Source organism: Somniosus microcephalus, chromosome 13 (assembly GCF_052327205.1).
Source record: "Somniosus microcephalus isolate GS21.2 chromosome 13, FLI_Smic_1.0, whole genome shotgun sequence".
In the NCBI taxonomy this organism is placed as follows: Eukaryota; Metazoa; Chordata; class Chondrichthyes; order Squaliformes; family Somniosidae; genus Somniosus; species Somniosus microcephalus.
Genome location: NC_140999.1, coordinates 105,408,083 through 105,423,180, shown reverse-complemented (window position 1 = coordinate 105,423,180; position 15,098 = coordinate 105,408,083). Strand labels below are relative to the sequence as shown.

At 47.5% G+C, this 15,098-nt stretch overlaps 1 protein-coding gene across 1 annotated transcript in view; it reads left to right on the top strand.

Moving 5' to 3' along the window:
- Positions 1-14,510, top strand: part of npepl1 (aminopeptidase like 1) — a 33,537-nt gene extending 19,027 nt beyond the window's left edge. The window contains exons 8-12 of the mRNA XM_086005176.1: positions 734-834; positions 2,317-2,440; positions 5,568-5,744; positions 7,252-7,362; positions 13,825-14,510. Coding sequence (XP_085861302.1) covers positions 734-834; positions 2,317-2,440; positions 5,568-5,744; positions 7,252-7,362; positions 13,825-13,992 — 681 coding nt within the window. The 3' untranslated portion in view covers positions 13,993-14,510. The remainder of the gene's footprint in view (positions 1-733; positions 835-2,316; positions 2,441-5,567; positions 5,745-7,251; positions 7,363-13,824) is intronic.
- The last annotated feature ends 588 nt before the right edge of the window (positions 14,511-15,098 follow it).

Sequence of the window (15,098 nt, the reverse complement as noted above, 5' to 3'; positions counted from 1 at the left end):
CCCATATCATGTTGAACTTAATCATTCTGTGGTTCTGACCCCCAATGCTACCACAGCTGCCATTTTCTACATGTTTGGGTCGTATACGAAGACCAACTCAAGATGGGCACTACCTCTTGTGGATTCTCTGATGCACTGGATCATGAAGCAATTGTGCATCACACATACCAACTCGTGACTCTAAATCACTTGGGTTTTCCCAACTTATATTAGGTTGACTGAAGTTGCCCATTGAAATAACTTTCCTGCTGTCAAATACACTTCCTAACTCTTTGTGGAGTGAACTGTTGTCCTTCTAATGCCGTCCTGGACGTCTATAGCATACCCCTAGTGTTCGCTCCGAATCTTTTGTATTAGAGATGTCTAACCAGAGCAGTTTGTTGTGTAGCTTTTTACCTACCAGAGGAATTACTTCATTTATCTCCCACTTGTCCCTGACATATATACCTACAGCATCTCACTTTTCTGGACGTTGTATACCCTGAATGTTGGAGTTGACTAGGTTTCTGATATTCCAACTACATTATAATTCCTTGTTGCTACAATAGCCTCCAGTTACAGCATCTTATATACACAAGCCATACTACAGGTTTACCTCCTTTCACTAACCCCAGTGTCTGCTCTTTCCTGGTCTCTGCTTTCAATGGGGTTAATGTGTTCTGCTGCCAGCATTTGCAGCATGTGGGGCAGTTGTTGCGTGCGGGGCAGTTACTGTGTCCTGTTTGTGTTTCAGGGTTTTAAGGACAATCTGCATGCCGTGTTCTGCCTTGCTGAGAATGCCGTTGGACCCAGTGCGACCAGACCCGACGATATTCATCAGATGTACTCTGGAAAGTAAGGCTGCACAGACTATACAGTGCAAACCTTCAGTAGTGCAGACGGGTCACTGCAGTGCTAAAAATGTACACTTGGTTGATTGTGGGTGAAGTATTTTATGAGAGATTGAGTTTTTTCAGGCAATTTTCAAGGGAAATACCTATCCTGAAAGGAGCACCGTGTGCAGCAAAAGAGACTGGTATTTAGATACCAACTCGTCACTCTTCCCAGAAGCTTCCCATATGATAAAACAACTTTTTGCAATGCAGTGACTTGTATCTAAAGGTAAAGAGCAATGAGAAAAATGGCATTCGTTTTTTATAATAGCATTGGTTGAGGGAGGAATGTTGACCAAGACATTGGAAGACCTCCTTGCTCTTCCAGCGGTACCATGGGATCTTTAACATCCACCAGAAACAGGCAGGCCCTCAGTTTCATGTCTCATCCGAAAGACCATTATTTCAACTACATTACACAAACCAGATTACAGGTTTACCTGTATTGGACCATGGGCATGCCAGCCTAGATTGTGGATGGACAGAAAGACCCTGGGCAGAGCGGCAGAGGCAGCACTCTGGGATGCAGTGACTCAGTGTGGGCAATCCTGTAAGAGGAGGGACCTCTAATGTCTGTGTATTTGAGTAAACGCACTTCATATGTTGCTGATTAATGGCAGCTACATAACTTAAAAGAACTTGTAAAATGTATTTATTTACAACTAAGCAGTGGTGTCAGTACTGGGCTTGATTAGTGACATGAAGCGTGTAAAGTACAGGGAAAAAAATCACCAAACAATACACTTCAATGTGCGATACACTTGTATCCTTTTAATTCCATACCTTAAATTGCTCCCATTACCAGTGGCAGACCTGTAACCAACTGTTTCGCCCTGGTGTTACACAGCTGAAAATGCTCTCTCTGGGCGCACCGCCCGCCGGTGGCGTGGAGCGCGCCACCCTCCTGTGACGTGGAGCGCGCCGCCCGCCGGTGACGTGGAGCCCGCCGCCCGCCTGACGTGGAGCCCACCTGTGACGTGGAGCGCGCCGCTCGCCTGTGACGTGGAGTGCGCCGCTCGCCTGTGACGTGGAGCTTGCTGGTGACGTGGAGCTTGCCGCTCGCCGGTGACGTGGAGCGCGCCGCTCGCCGGTGACGTGGAGCGCGCCGCTCGCCGGTGACGTGGAGTGCGCCGCTCGCCGGTGACGTGGAGCGCGCCGCTCGCCGGTGACGTGGAGCGCGCCGCTCGCCGGTGACGTGGAGCGCGCCGCTCGCCGGTGACGTGGAGCGCGCCGGTGACGTGGAGCGCGCCGGTGACGTGGAGCGCGCCGCTCGCCGGTGACGTGGAGCTCGCCGGTGACGTGGAGCGCGGAGCCCGCCTGTGACGTGGAGCCCGCCTGTGATGTGGAGCGCGTGCCCGCCTCTCATCTGTACCATTCTAATACTATGTCTATTGAGCACTTTCCAAATGTATTTGATTAAGTGATTGTGTTCTCATCTGTACAGGACGGTTGAGATAAATAATACTGATGCTGAGGGCCGCTTGGTGCTGGCAGACGGAGTGGCTTACGCATCTAAGGATCTGGGGGCAGACATCATCCTCGATATGGCTACACTGACTGGAGCGCAGGTATACACAAACTGGAGGGCTGGCAGGGGGGCATGAGGAGGGGGTGGGGGGACGTGTGCAGGAGGTTTGTTTGCTTCAGGACTCTGATTTCACCGGTTGATCCCAGAGACCCTGCCCATGGTCGTTCTTAGCAGTTACCTGGCAGTGGCCATGGACGTACCTCGTAGAAATTGAAAAAGCTTAATATCCCCTCTTCTCCGCGCCTCTCCACCGCAGTTTCCCCCCCAAATTTTCTCTGTCCCCAGTTTCCCCATCCTTCCTGAGAATGGGGATACTTACTAGAGTGCAGTTCCACAGTTGACAGCCTCCAGCTCTTTGTGTGACTGCTATTCTTTGTTTATCAACCATGTGTGTGTTATTGGGCTTTTGACAGTGGGGGCTGTCGCTGCCGAGCCTGGCCAGGTTCACCCAATTACAGTATGGTGCCTGGGGAACCCTGGGCAGCATTGTTTTGAATCCCTTCCAGAAGTGCTGCATGCAGTTGAGGGGCCTCAACACTGGAATTTAGCCAACAGTCCAGACCAGGGATCAGATACGGGAGCTTGTGGCCTGTATGACCCAGTACTGTTCCACACACACACACCTGTATGACCCAGTACTGTTCCACACACACACCTGTATGACCCAGTACTGTTCCACACACACACACACACACCTGTATGACCCAGTACTGTTCCACACTCCCACACACCTGTATGACCCAGTACTGTTCCACACACACACCTGTATGACCCAGTACTGTTCCACACACACACACCTGTATGACCCAGTACCGTTCCACACACACACACACACACACACACACACACACCTGTATGACCCAGTACTGTTCCACACACACACACACCTGTATGACCCAGTACTGTTCCACACACACACGTATGACCCAGTACTGTTCCACACACACCTGTATGACCCAGTACTGTTCCACACACACACCTGTATGACCCAGTACTGTTCCACACACACACACACACCTGTATGACCCAGTACTGTTCCACACACACGCGCACACACACACACACCTGTATGACCCACTGTTCCACACACACACACACACACCTGTATGACCCAGTACTGTTCCACACACACACGTATGACCCAGTACTGTTCCACACACACACACACCTGTATGACCCAGTACAGTTCCACACACACCTGTATGACCCAGTACTGTTCCACACATGCATCTGTATGACCCAGTACTGTTCCCCATACACACACACTCCTGTATGACCCAGTACTGTCCCACACACACACACACACACACACACACACACACACACACACACACACACACCTGTGTGACCCAGTACTGTTCCACACACACACACACGTATGACCCAGTACTGTTCCCCACACACACACACTCCTGTATGACCCAGTACTGTTCCCCACACACACACACTCCTGTATGACCCAGTACTGTTCCACACACACACACGCCTGTATGACCCAGTACTGTTCCACACACACACATACACCTGTTTGACCCAGTACTGTTCCACACACACACACGCCTGTATGACCCAGTACTGTTCCACACACACACACACACACACTCCTGTATGACCCAGTACTGTTCCACACACACACACCTGTATGACCCAGTACTGTTCCACACACACACACGCCTGTATGACCCAGTACTGTTCCACACACACACACGCCTGTATGACCCAGTACTGTTCCACACACACGCACACACACTCCTGTATGACCCAGTACTGTTCCACACACACACACACCTGTATGACCCAGTACTGTTCCACACACACACATACACCTGTTTGACCCAGTACTGTTCCACACACACACACACACACACACACACTCCTGTATGACCCAGTACTATTCCACACACTCCTGTATGACCCAGTACTGTTCCACACACACACACTCCTGTATGACCCAGTACTGTTCCACACACACACACTCCTGTATGACCCAGTACTGTTCCACACACACACACACACACACACACTCCTGTATGACCAGTACTGTTCCACACACACCTGTATGACCCAGTACTGTTACACACACACGCACACAACCTGTATGACCCAGTACTGTTCCATACACACACACACCTGTATGACCCAGTACTGTTCCACACACACCTGTATGACCCAGTACTGTTCCACACACACACACAACCTGTATGACCCAGTACTGTTCCACACACACACACCTGTATGACCCAGTACTGTTCCACACACACACACCTGTATGACCCAGTACTGTTCCACACACACACACCTGTATGACCCAGTACTGTTCCACACACACACACCTGTATGACCCAGTACTGTTCCACACACACCTGTATGACCCAGTACTGTTCCACACACACACACAACCTGTATGACCCAGTACTGTTCCACACACACACACCTGTATGACCCAGTACTGTTCCACACACACACACCTGTATGACCCAGTACTGTTCCACACACACACACCTGTATGACCCAGTACTGTTCCACACACACCTGTATGACCCAGTACTGTTCCACACACACACACACAACCTGTATGACCCAGTACTGTTCCACACACACACACACCTGTATGACCCAGTACTGTGCCACACACACACACCTGTATGACCCAGTACTGTTCCACACACACACACCTGTATGACCCAGTACTGTTCCACACACACACACCTGTATGACCCAGTACTGTTCCACACACACACACCTGTATGACCCAGTACTGTTCCACACACACACACCTGTATGACCCAGTATTGTTCCACACACCTGTATAACCCAGTACTGATCTACAAAGTGCACATAACCATTAGGAGCAATTTGTTTAAATTTAATGGTTCAGGATTGTGCTTTGATGCAGTGCAGCACCATATGATGTGTGTCCAAGTGATGGAGGCTTTTAGAAAATAAATCCTTTAAAACCAAAGTCATTTTTTTTGTCAATCAAAAACTCTCCTCCCATTAGGATGGTGTGTGTGTTGTATCAGAGTACCGGGGCGCGCTGTGTCGAACGATGTGTTCAGGAGATGATGCCTGCGGTATATTAGATAGTAACAGAGTCAGGGTACCTGTTTTGCTGGGGAGTGGTGCAGTCTGTTTTGGTGTAATTGGAATTCCTCCTTTCTGTGCAGGGTATATCTACAGGGAAATACCATGCTGCCATCCTGTGCAACACTGAAGAGTGGGAGATGGCCTGTGTTAAGGCTGGCCGGAGTAGTGGAGACCTCGCCCATCCTCTTGTCTACTGCCCTGAACTCCACTTCAGCGAGTTCACCTCCGCCATGGCTGATATGAAGAACTCTGTTGCTGTAAGTGTTTAACGGGTTGGTGGGGACTGTGTGCTCTCTGAGTGCGAGGCAGTGGGATCGTGCTCCTCAGTCCTCTTGGTTTTTCTTCTGATGTCAGATATTGGAGGGAAAGGGGCCTAAGGTATAATCTAGCTCCGTGCTGGGCAGCAGAAATTTTTTCTGCATTTATATAGCGCCTTTCACAACCTCAGGACATCCCAAAGCGCTTTACAGCCAATGAAGTACTTTGAAGTGTAGTCACTGTGGTAATGTTGGTGGAATAATGACCATAAAATCTGTTTTAGTGATGGTGCTGAGGAATAAATATTGGCCTCCACAATGGGGAGAACTCTCCAACTCTTTTGCAAATATTGCTGTGGGTTCTTTTACGTCCACCTGAGAGGCAGACGAGGCCTCGTTTTAAGGTCCCATCCGCAACCTCAGACAGTGCAGCACTCCCTCAGTACTGCACTGGAGTGTCAGCCTAGATTCTGGGCTCAAGCCTCTGGAGTGGGACTTAAACCAAAAATTTCTGACTCAGAGGTGAGAGTGCTACCCACTGAGCCCCGGCTGACACTTAAGAAAGAAATTCTGGTGAGATATTTGTCCATGTGAAAAGTACATGAACAGAACTGCCAAAATTGACACAACCTGGAAGGTGATGACGTCAGTACAGTGGCTGCCTGCTTTCCGGGTGGCTCCATTCATTCGATTGGGCTTGGAGCCTTGGACTGGCCAGCGAGCTGATCTGGAGCTGCCCGGCCCCCAAATGTTCTTTGGCCGGCTGAGCTATTCTGAGTGTTGCGATCAATGTTCCCTCTAAGCTGCGCGGTTGCATAGTAATGGGAAAGGTCCCGCACAGGCCGCTCACTGGCTTCTCCATTGTAAATACCGCGCATGTGTGGAAATTTAAAGGGACCGCGCACTAAAAGAAACAGGCCACGCAGAACAAAGCGCGGTTACAGGGGACATTGGTTGCGATGCTCTGTTCCTTGCATGTAATTTTAAATTGAACTTCTCATTACGTAGGCCACATCTTCTACTTGCTTGGTCCGATGCTCCCACAACATCAGCAGTGATCCCTGTAGCTGGTAATTAAGGGATGCTAGGAACACAGGTCTAACTCTCCCCTTTGCTTTTGTCCCCTCTTCCTCCACCCTGCCTCCCCAACACCACAGCTGAGGCTCCTAGCCTCTTCGCTCAGTGCTCCTGATCAAAACTGGGTGTGTGGATTGAAGCTGGGTTCATCTGCACTCTGAGTATTGGTCCCCCCAACATTCAGCCCGTCACATGTCCCATTGCTTGGATGAGACCATCATTGGTAAGAGGTGGCGTCGACACGGATACACCATTCATTGACTTGAATTTACACTGTGCTTGTGGAGAAATTTGTGGGAGGTAGATCACGCTGCCCCATTCTCCTGGCCAGAGGGAGAGCGGTGCTAGCAGAAGCAGTAAGGAGAGAAAAGGAGCAGCGATAGACTCTGTCACTGGGTTTCCAGTTCATTTTTATCTCTCTCTCTTTCAGGATCGTGACAACGCTCAAAGTTCCTGTGCAGGTCTCTTTATTGGTGCCCACATTGGATTCGATTGGCCGGGAGTGTGGGTCCATGTGGACATTGCTTCCCCTGTACACACAGTGAGTACCGAGAGAGCTTTAGTAACACTTAGTGTCTAAGAGTGCAGGGAGTTCGGGTGTGTGCAGAGGAGAAGGTTGAGTTGGGGAAAGATTTGTGTGTAGAGGAGAGGGCGGAGTTTATGCAGGAGAGGAGTGAGGGAAGCAGACAGTGAGTATGTGGGTGTTGGGTAAGGGAGTGTGGGGAAGGGAAGAATTTGAGGCTGTGGATGAAGAACTTGAGGGAGTGTAGGCTGAAAACTGCTGTTGGTAATGAGCAAATAAAGTTATATGTGAACTAACAGTAAATTACTAACAGCATACTCTGCTCAGTAAAGATAGCTTGAGGGTGGAGATTAAGCAGGTAAAGATCTACTGGGATTATGAATACAGTCGGCTGCTCAATGGAGAATGGGTGAGTGCTGTGTTAGTCTGCAGCCCACCACCTCTCCTAAGTATTAAAGGTCTTTATTTCTAGGCAAGTGGGAGACTGATGGAACTAAAACGACTTGGGGCTTTTTAATTTTTATAATTCATGGAACTAACAACCGACCTGCTGGGAATGTGTTGTGTTCCCTCTGACCGAGCCATTTCTTGTACATGTTTCCTCAAAGGTAGTAATCTCAGGATTGCTACCAGTGCCACGTGCTAGTCAGAGTAGAAATAGAAGGATATTTCAGATGAATACGTGGCTAGAGGAATGGTGCAAGGGGGAGGGATTCAAATTCCTGGGACATTGGAACCGGTTCTGGGGGAGGTGGGACCAGTACAAAACGGACGGTTTGCACCTGGGCAGGGCCGGGACCAATGTCCTAGGGGGAGGGTTTGCTAGTGCTCTGGGGAGGGTTTAAACTAAAATGGCAGGGGGTTGGGAACCTGAGCAGGGAGACAGCGGAAAGGGAAACCAGGATAAAAGCAAAAGACAGGAAGGAGAAAAACAAAAGTGGCAGACAGAGAAATCAAGGGTTTAAATCAAACATGGCCACAGTAAATAATAATTCTAAAAGACCTAAGAGCGTTAAAAAAACAAGCCTGAAGGCTTTGTGTCTTAATGCAAGGAGCATTCGGAATAAGGTAGATGAATTCGCTGCACAAATAGAGGTAAACGAATATGATATGATTGGGATTACGGAAACATGGCTCCAGGGTGGCAAAGGCTGGGAACTCAACATCCAGGGGTATTCAATATTCAGGAAAGATAAGAAAAGGAGGTGGGGTAGCATTGCTGGTTAAAGAAGGGATTAACACAATTGTAAGGAAGGATATTAGCTCTGATTATGTGGAATCTGTATGGGTAGAACTGAGAACTACCAAGGGGCAGAAAACGTTAGTGGGCGTGGTATATAGACCTCCAAACAGTAATGCGGAGGTCGGGGATGGCATTAAAAGGGAAATTAGAGAAGCGTGCAATAAGGGCACAGCAGTTATCATGGGTGACTTTAATCTACATATAGATTGGGCTAACCAAATTAATAACAATATTGTGGAGGAGGAATTCCTGGAGTGTATACGGGATGGTTTCCTGGACCAATATGTCGAGGAACCAACTAGAGATCAGGCCATCTTAGACTGGGTATTATACAACGAGAAAGGATTAATTAGCAATCTTGTTGTACGAGGCCCCTTGGGTCGGAGCGATCATAATATGATCGAATTCTTCATTAAGATGGAGAGTGAAGTAGTTGACTCAGACTAGGGTCCTGAATTTAAATAAAGGAAACTACAAGTGTTGGCTGCTCGAGGAACTCCGGCTCCGTGTTGATGAGCTGGAGTCCGAGCTTCAAATACTGCAACACATCAGGGAGGGGGAGAGTTACCTGGACTCTGTGTTCCAGGAAGTAGTCACACCAATTAGATTAACTAATTCAGATGTATTCCGTGGTCAGGGACAGGAGGGTGTGACTATGAGTGAGGCAGGTACGGGGATCCAGGAGGTAGGGTTGGAGGAGCCGCAGCCCTTGCTCTTGTCCAACAGGTTCGAGGCTCTTACTCCCTGTGAGGGCAGGAACAGGGACTGCAGGGAGGATGAGCAACCTGGCCACAGCACCGTGGAACGAGGGGCCATTCAAGTGGGGGGGAGTAAAAAGAAATGTAGTGGTAGGGGATAGTATCATTAGGGGGATAGATAGGGTTCTTTGCAGCCGAAAGCGAGAGTCCCAAAGGCTGTGTTGCCTGCCCGGTGCCAGGGTTAAGGACATCTCCTCTGGGCTGGAGAGAAACTTGGAGTGGGAGAGGGAGGATCCAGTTGTCGTGGTCCATGTTGGTACCAACGACATAGATAGGACAAGGAAAGAGGTTCTGCTGAGGGAGTATGAGCAGCTAGGGGCCAAATTAAAAAGCAGAACCACAAGGGTAATAATCTCTGGATTACTACCTGAGCCACGAGCAAATTTGGCTAGGGTAAATAAAATCAGAGAGTTAAATGCGTGGCTCAGAGACTGGTGTGGGAGAAATGGGTTTTGCTTCTTGGGACACTGGCACCAGTACTGGGACGGGAGAGAGCTGTTCCGTTTGGGCGGACTTCACTTGACCAGTGCTGGGACTAGAATCCTGGCGAATCGAATAACTAGGGCTGTAGAGAGGGCTTTAAACTAATTAGTGGGGGGGAGGTTTCAAGAGAGCGAAAAATAAAAATGTCAGCGGAGAAGGCAATAGAGCAAGGTAGCAGTGGGGGAATTAAAAACCAGAGCGTGTCAGGAAGGGACAGAATGTATATAAAGATAGAGTAGTAAAGGGGGTAAAAGCAGGAATAAATTGTCACAAAACATATTTAAAAGTTCTTTATCTGAATGCACACAGCATTTGTAACAAAATAGACGAGTTGACGGTACAGATAACTACACATGAGTATGATCTGGTGGCCATTACAGAAACCTGGCTGCAAGGTGACCATGACTGGGAACTAAACATCCAGGGGTATTTGACAATTAGGAAGGACAGACAGGAAGGAAAGGGAGGTGGGGTGGCTATGTTAATAAAGGATGGAATCACTGCAATAGTGAGAAATGATATTGGGTCAAAGGATCAGGATAGTGAAACAGTTTGGGTGGAGATAAGGAATAATAAGGGGAAAAAGTCACTAGTGGGCGTAGTCTATAGGCCTCCTAACAGTAGCAACTCTGTTGGTCGGAGTATAAATCAGGAAATAGTTGGGGCTTGTAATAAGGGAACAGCTATAATCATGGGGGATTTTAACTTTCATATTGACTGGACAAATCAAATTGGGCAGGGCAGCCTTGAGGAAGAGTTCATAGAGTGCATTAGGGATGGGTTCCTTGAGCAGTATGTAACTGAACCAACCAGGGGGCAGGCAATCTTAGATCTGGTCCTGTGTAATGAGACAGGATTAATAAAAAATGTCCCAGTAAAGGATCCCCTTGGAATGAGTGACCATAACATGGTTGAATTCCAAATTCAGTTGGAGTGTGAGAGAGTTGGATCTCAGACCAGCGTACTAAGCTTAGCTTAATAAAGGAGACTATGAAGGTATGAGAGCAGAGTTGACTAAAGTGGACTGGGAAAATAGATTGAAGTGTAAGACGGTGCATGAGCAGTGGTGTACATTCAAGGAGATATTTCACAACTTTCAAGAAAAATATATTCCAGAGAGGAAAAAGGGGCGTAAAAGAAAAGACAGCCATCCGTGGCTAAGTAAAGTAATAAAGGATAGTATCCGACTGAAAACAAGGGCATATAAAGTAGCCAAATCTAGTGGGAGGATAGAAGATTGGGAAGCATTTAAAAGCCAGCAAAGAATAACTAAAAGATTAATTAAGAAAGGGAAGATAGATTATGAAAGTAAACTAGCAAAAAATATAAAAACAGATAGCAAGAGTTTCTACAGTTATATAAAAAGAAAAAGGGTGGCTAAAGTGAATGTTGGTCCCTTAGAGGACGAGACCGGGAAATTAGTGGTGGGGAACATGGAGATGGCAAAAACGCTGAACAAATATTTTGTATCAGTCTTTACAGTAGAGGACACTAAAAATATCCCAACACTGGAGAAACAGGGGGCTATAGGGAGGGAGGAGCAAAACACGATTAAAATCACTAAGGAGGTGGTACTCGGTATGATAATGGGACTAAAGGCGGATAAATCCCCTGGACCTGATGGCTTACATCCTAGGGTCTTGAGAGAAGTAGTGGTAGGGATTGTGGATGCATTGGTTATTTTCCAAAACTCCCTGGATTCAGGAAAAGTCCCAGCAGATTGGAAAACTGCTAATGTAAGGCCCTTATTTAAAAAGGGAGGCAGACAAAAGGCTGGAAACTATAGACCAGTTAGCCTAACATCTGTGGTTGGTAAAATGTTGGAGTCCATTATTAAGGAAGCAGTAACAGGACATTTGGATATGCATAATTTAATCGGACAGAGTCAGCATGGTTTTACGAAGGGGAAGTCATGTTTGACAAATTTGCTCGAATTCTTTGAGGACGTAACAAACAGGGTGGATAAAGGGGAACCAGTGGATGTGGTGTATTTGGACTTCCAAAAGGCTTTCGATAAGGTCCCGCATAAGAGATTAGCGTGTAAAGTTAAAGCACATGGGATTGGGGGCAAGGTACTGACTTGGATAGAGAACTGGTTGGCAGACAGAAAGCAAAGAGTTGGAATAAACGGGTCTTTTTCCGAGTGGCAGGCAGTGACTAGTGGGGTACTGCAGGGATCGGTCCTTGGACCCCAGCTATTCATCACAATATATATTAATGATCTGGACGAAGGAACTAGATGTAATATCTCCAAGTTTGCAGATGACACAAAGCTAGGTGGACGTGTGTGCTGTGAGGAGGATGCCGAGAAACTCCAGGGTGATTTGGACAGGTTGGGTGATTGGGCAGAAGCATGGCAGATGCAATATAACGTGGATAAATGCGAGGTTATCCACTTTGGTGTCAAAAACAAGAAGGCAGATTATTATCTGAATGGCAATAAATTGGGAGAAGGGGAAGTACAACGAGACCTGGGCGTCCTTGTGCACCAGTCGCTGAAGGTAAGCATGCAGGTATGTTGGCCTTTGTAGCGAGAGGGTTTGAATACAGGAACAAGGATGTCTTGCTGCAGTTGTACAGGGCCTTGGTGAGACCGCACCTTGAGTATTGTGTGCAGTTTTGGTTGCCTTATCTGAGGAAAGATGTTCTTGCCATGGAAGGAGTGCAGCGAAGATTCACCAGGCTGATACCTGGGATGGCAGGAATGACGTATGAGGAGAGATTGGGTCGATTGGGCTTGTACTCGATGAAGTTTAGAAGAATGAGAGGGGATCTCATTGAAACTTATAAAATTCTAACGGGACTAGACAGACTAGATGCAGGAAGGATGTTCCCGATTGTCGGGGAGTCCAGAACCAGGGGTCACAGTCTAAGGATAAGGGGTAGGCCTTTTAGGACAGAGATGAGGAGGAATTTCTTCACCCAGAGAGTGGTGAACCTGTGGAATTCTCTACCACAGAAGGCAGTAGAGGCCAATTCATTAAATATATTCAAGCAGGAGTTGGATATATTTTTTAAGGCTAAAGGGATCTAGGGATATGGGGAGAAAGCAGGGACAGGGTGCTGAATTTGGATGATCAGCATTGAATGGCGGAGCAGGCTCGAGGGGCCGAATGGCCTACTCCTGCTCCTATCTTCTATGTTTCCATTTTCAGCACTGTCGCCATCACTACAATTTGCAAAAGTAAATATTTCTTGCTGTTTCAGATCCTGCCCCTGCAACAATTTATCTGAAAAGTTCAGTGCTGTTTCTCTGTACATGAATTAATATTTGTCTCCTTTTCCATTTCATGTTTGCATTTCTTTGTCCTCTGTATCTCCTGCATGATCTCTCCCTCGCTTTGTATCTCTTTCCCTGGCTTACGACACGCTTCACTTCAAACCTCTGTGAAAAAGGGTGTTTATTTGCTCCTGTAAACTTTGGTGCCTGTTAAAGCGAGGTGTTTTGTAGGGAGTGGAACACTTGCCATTTTGGGAACCCAATGATGCCATTAAGCACTCCCAGCGCAGGTACAGCACAGGTTAGATAGAGTGAAGCTCCTTCTACACGGTCACAAGGTGCCTCAATCCAAAGCTCAGGAGAGTGTCCCCTACTGCAGCCAATTTGCACACCAGTGTCATGTACTGTCTGAGTGAGATTGTCAGTTTAGTGCTGAATCAGTATGCTGTGGGCCCATGTCCATTAGGAGCTGTATTGAGATGGCTCAAACTCATTAATGTAGGGCTTCTGCAGTGAACTGGAAATGGAGACATTGATCTATCAGTGTGGATGGATTCAAACCAGATTCTGGAGATGGAAGACAGGCCCAATGTTCAGTCACTGTACTATCCAACCCACCTTTGAATCCCTCAACATTTCAAAGTGCATCATTTCTATTGTTGCCTGATGCTGTGGGCTAATTTTTATTTAGGAAACTGTGAAGCTACAAAGGTTGTTAAAATTGAGTCTGGTCACTGGCCCATTAAAGATTAACTACCTGTTTATTTTCTGTGAAGGGTGAGCGTGCGACCGGCTTTGGTGTAGCCTTCCTGTTGGCTCTGTTTGGCCGTGCTTCCAAAGACACCATGTTGAACCTGGTGTCTCCGCTGGGCGCCGGCACAGACCTTCACCATGCACCGAGCGAGGGAGATGGCAGCCTGTCCAAGCGTAGGCGGCTGGTGTAAGGAGGAGCGAAGTTGTGTGCACAGTCACTGACGTAACGAGTCAATCAATCGACAGTCCAACCATCCAGGTATAATGGGTCTCGTGTGAGTGAGTGCCCCGCCCTTTGAGGAGGTTGTTGGCTTGTCACCGTGCGGGAGCTCGCAAGCTGCGTTAGCCAGAGGCTCAAACCTCATGCTAGAGTATCACTGACATCCTGTCATTACTTCAGATACAAGATTTAAGACATCAATTGAGGCAACATCTGTTAAGAGTGTATCTAATTTCAGTAAACACTCACCCCATTCTCTGTCAACATTTAATAACAAATTGTAAAGTGAAATCCATTTAGAGGAACATTGCCATCAACTAACCAGGAGCATGGGCACACCCACCTGCTGCTGTACTGAGACCCCACACTGCAATTAAGCTGAGAATTGCTGTACCAAATGGTTTCATTCTTTTATAGGACATTCTCTGTTTGTCTGAATGTATTGAGTAGATTGAAATGGCTGATCTTAATAAACCATTTTGCACAAGTTCCTGTTGTCAACCTGCCCTTTTTATCCTATGGTTGGTGAATCATTTTGATTTTGGAGTATCCCTATTATCTCCAATCTCATTTTCTGGAGTGTGGAATCAGTAAATAGATGCAAGGAATTTAACTCGGCCTTACATAGAAGATAGGCCCCTCGAGCCTGCTCCGCCATTCAATGAGATCATGGCTGATCATCCAAACTCAGTACCCTGTCCCTGCCTTCTCCCCATATCCCTTGATCCCTAAGAAATATATCTAACTCCTTCTTGAATATATTTAATGAATTGGCCTCAACTGCCTTCTGTGGTAGAGAATGCCACAGGTTCACCACTCTCTGGGTGAAGAAATTCCTCCTCATCTCTGTCCTAAATGGCTTACCCCTTATCTTCAGACTGTGACCCCTGCGTTCTGGACTCCCCTGCCATCGGGAACATCTTTCCTGCATCTCTAGTCCTGTTAGAATTTTATAAGTTTCAATGAGATCCCCTCTCATTCTTCTAAACTCTAGCGAGTATAAGCGCAATCTCTCCTCATACGTCATTCCTGCCATCCCGGGTATCAGTCTGGTGAATCTTCGTTGCACTCCCTCCA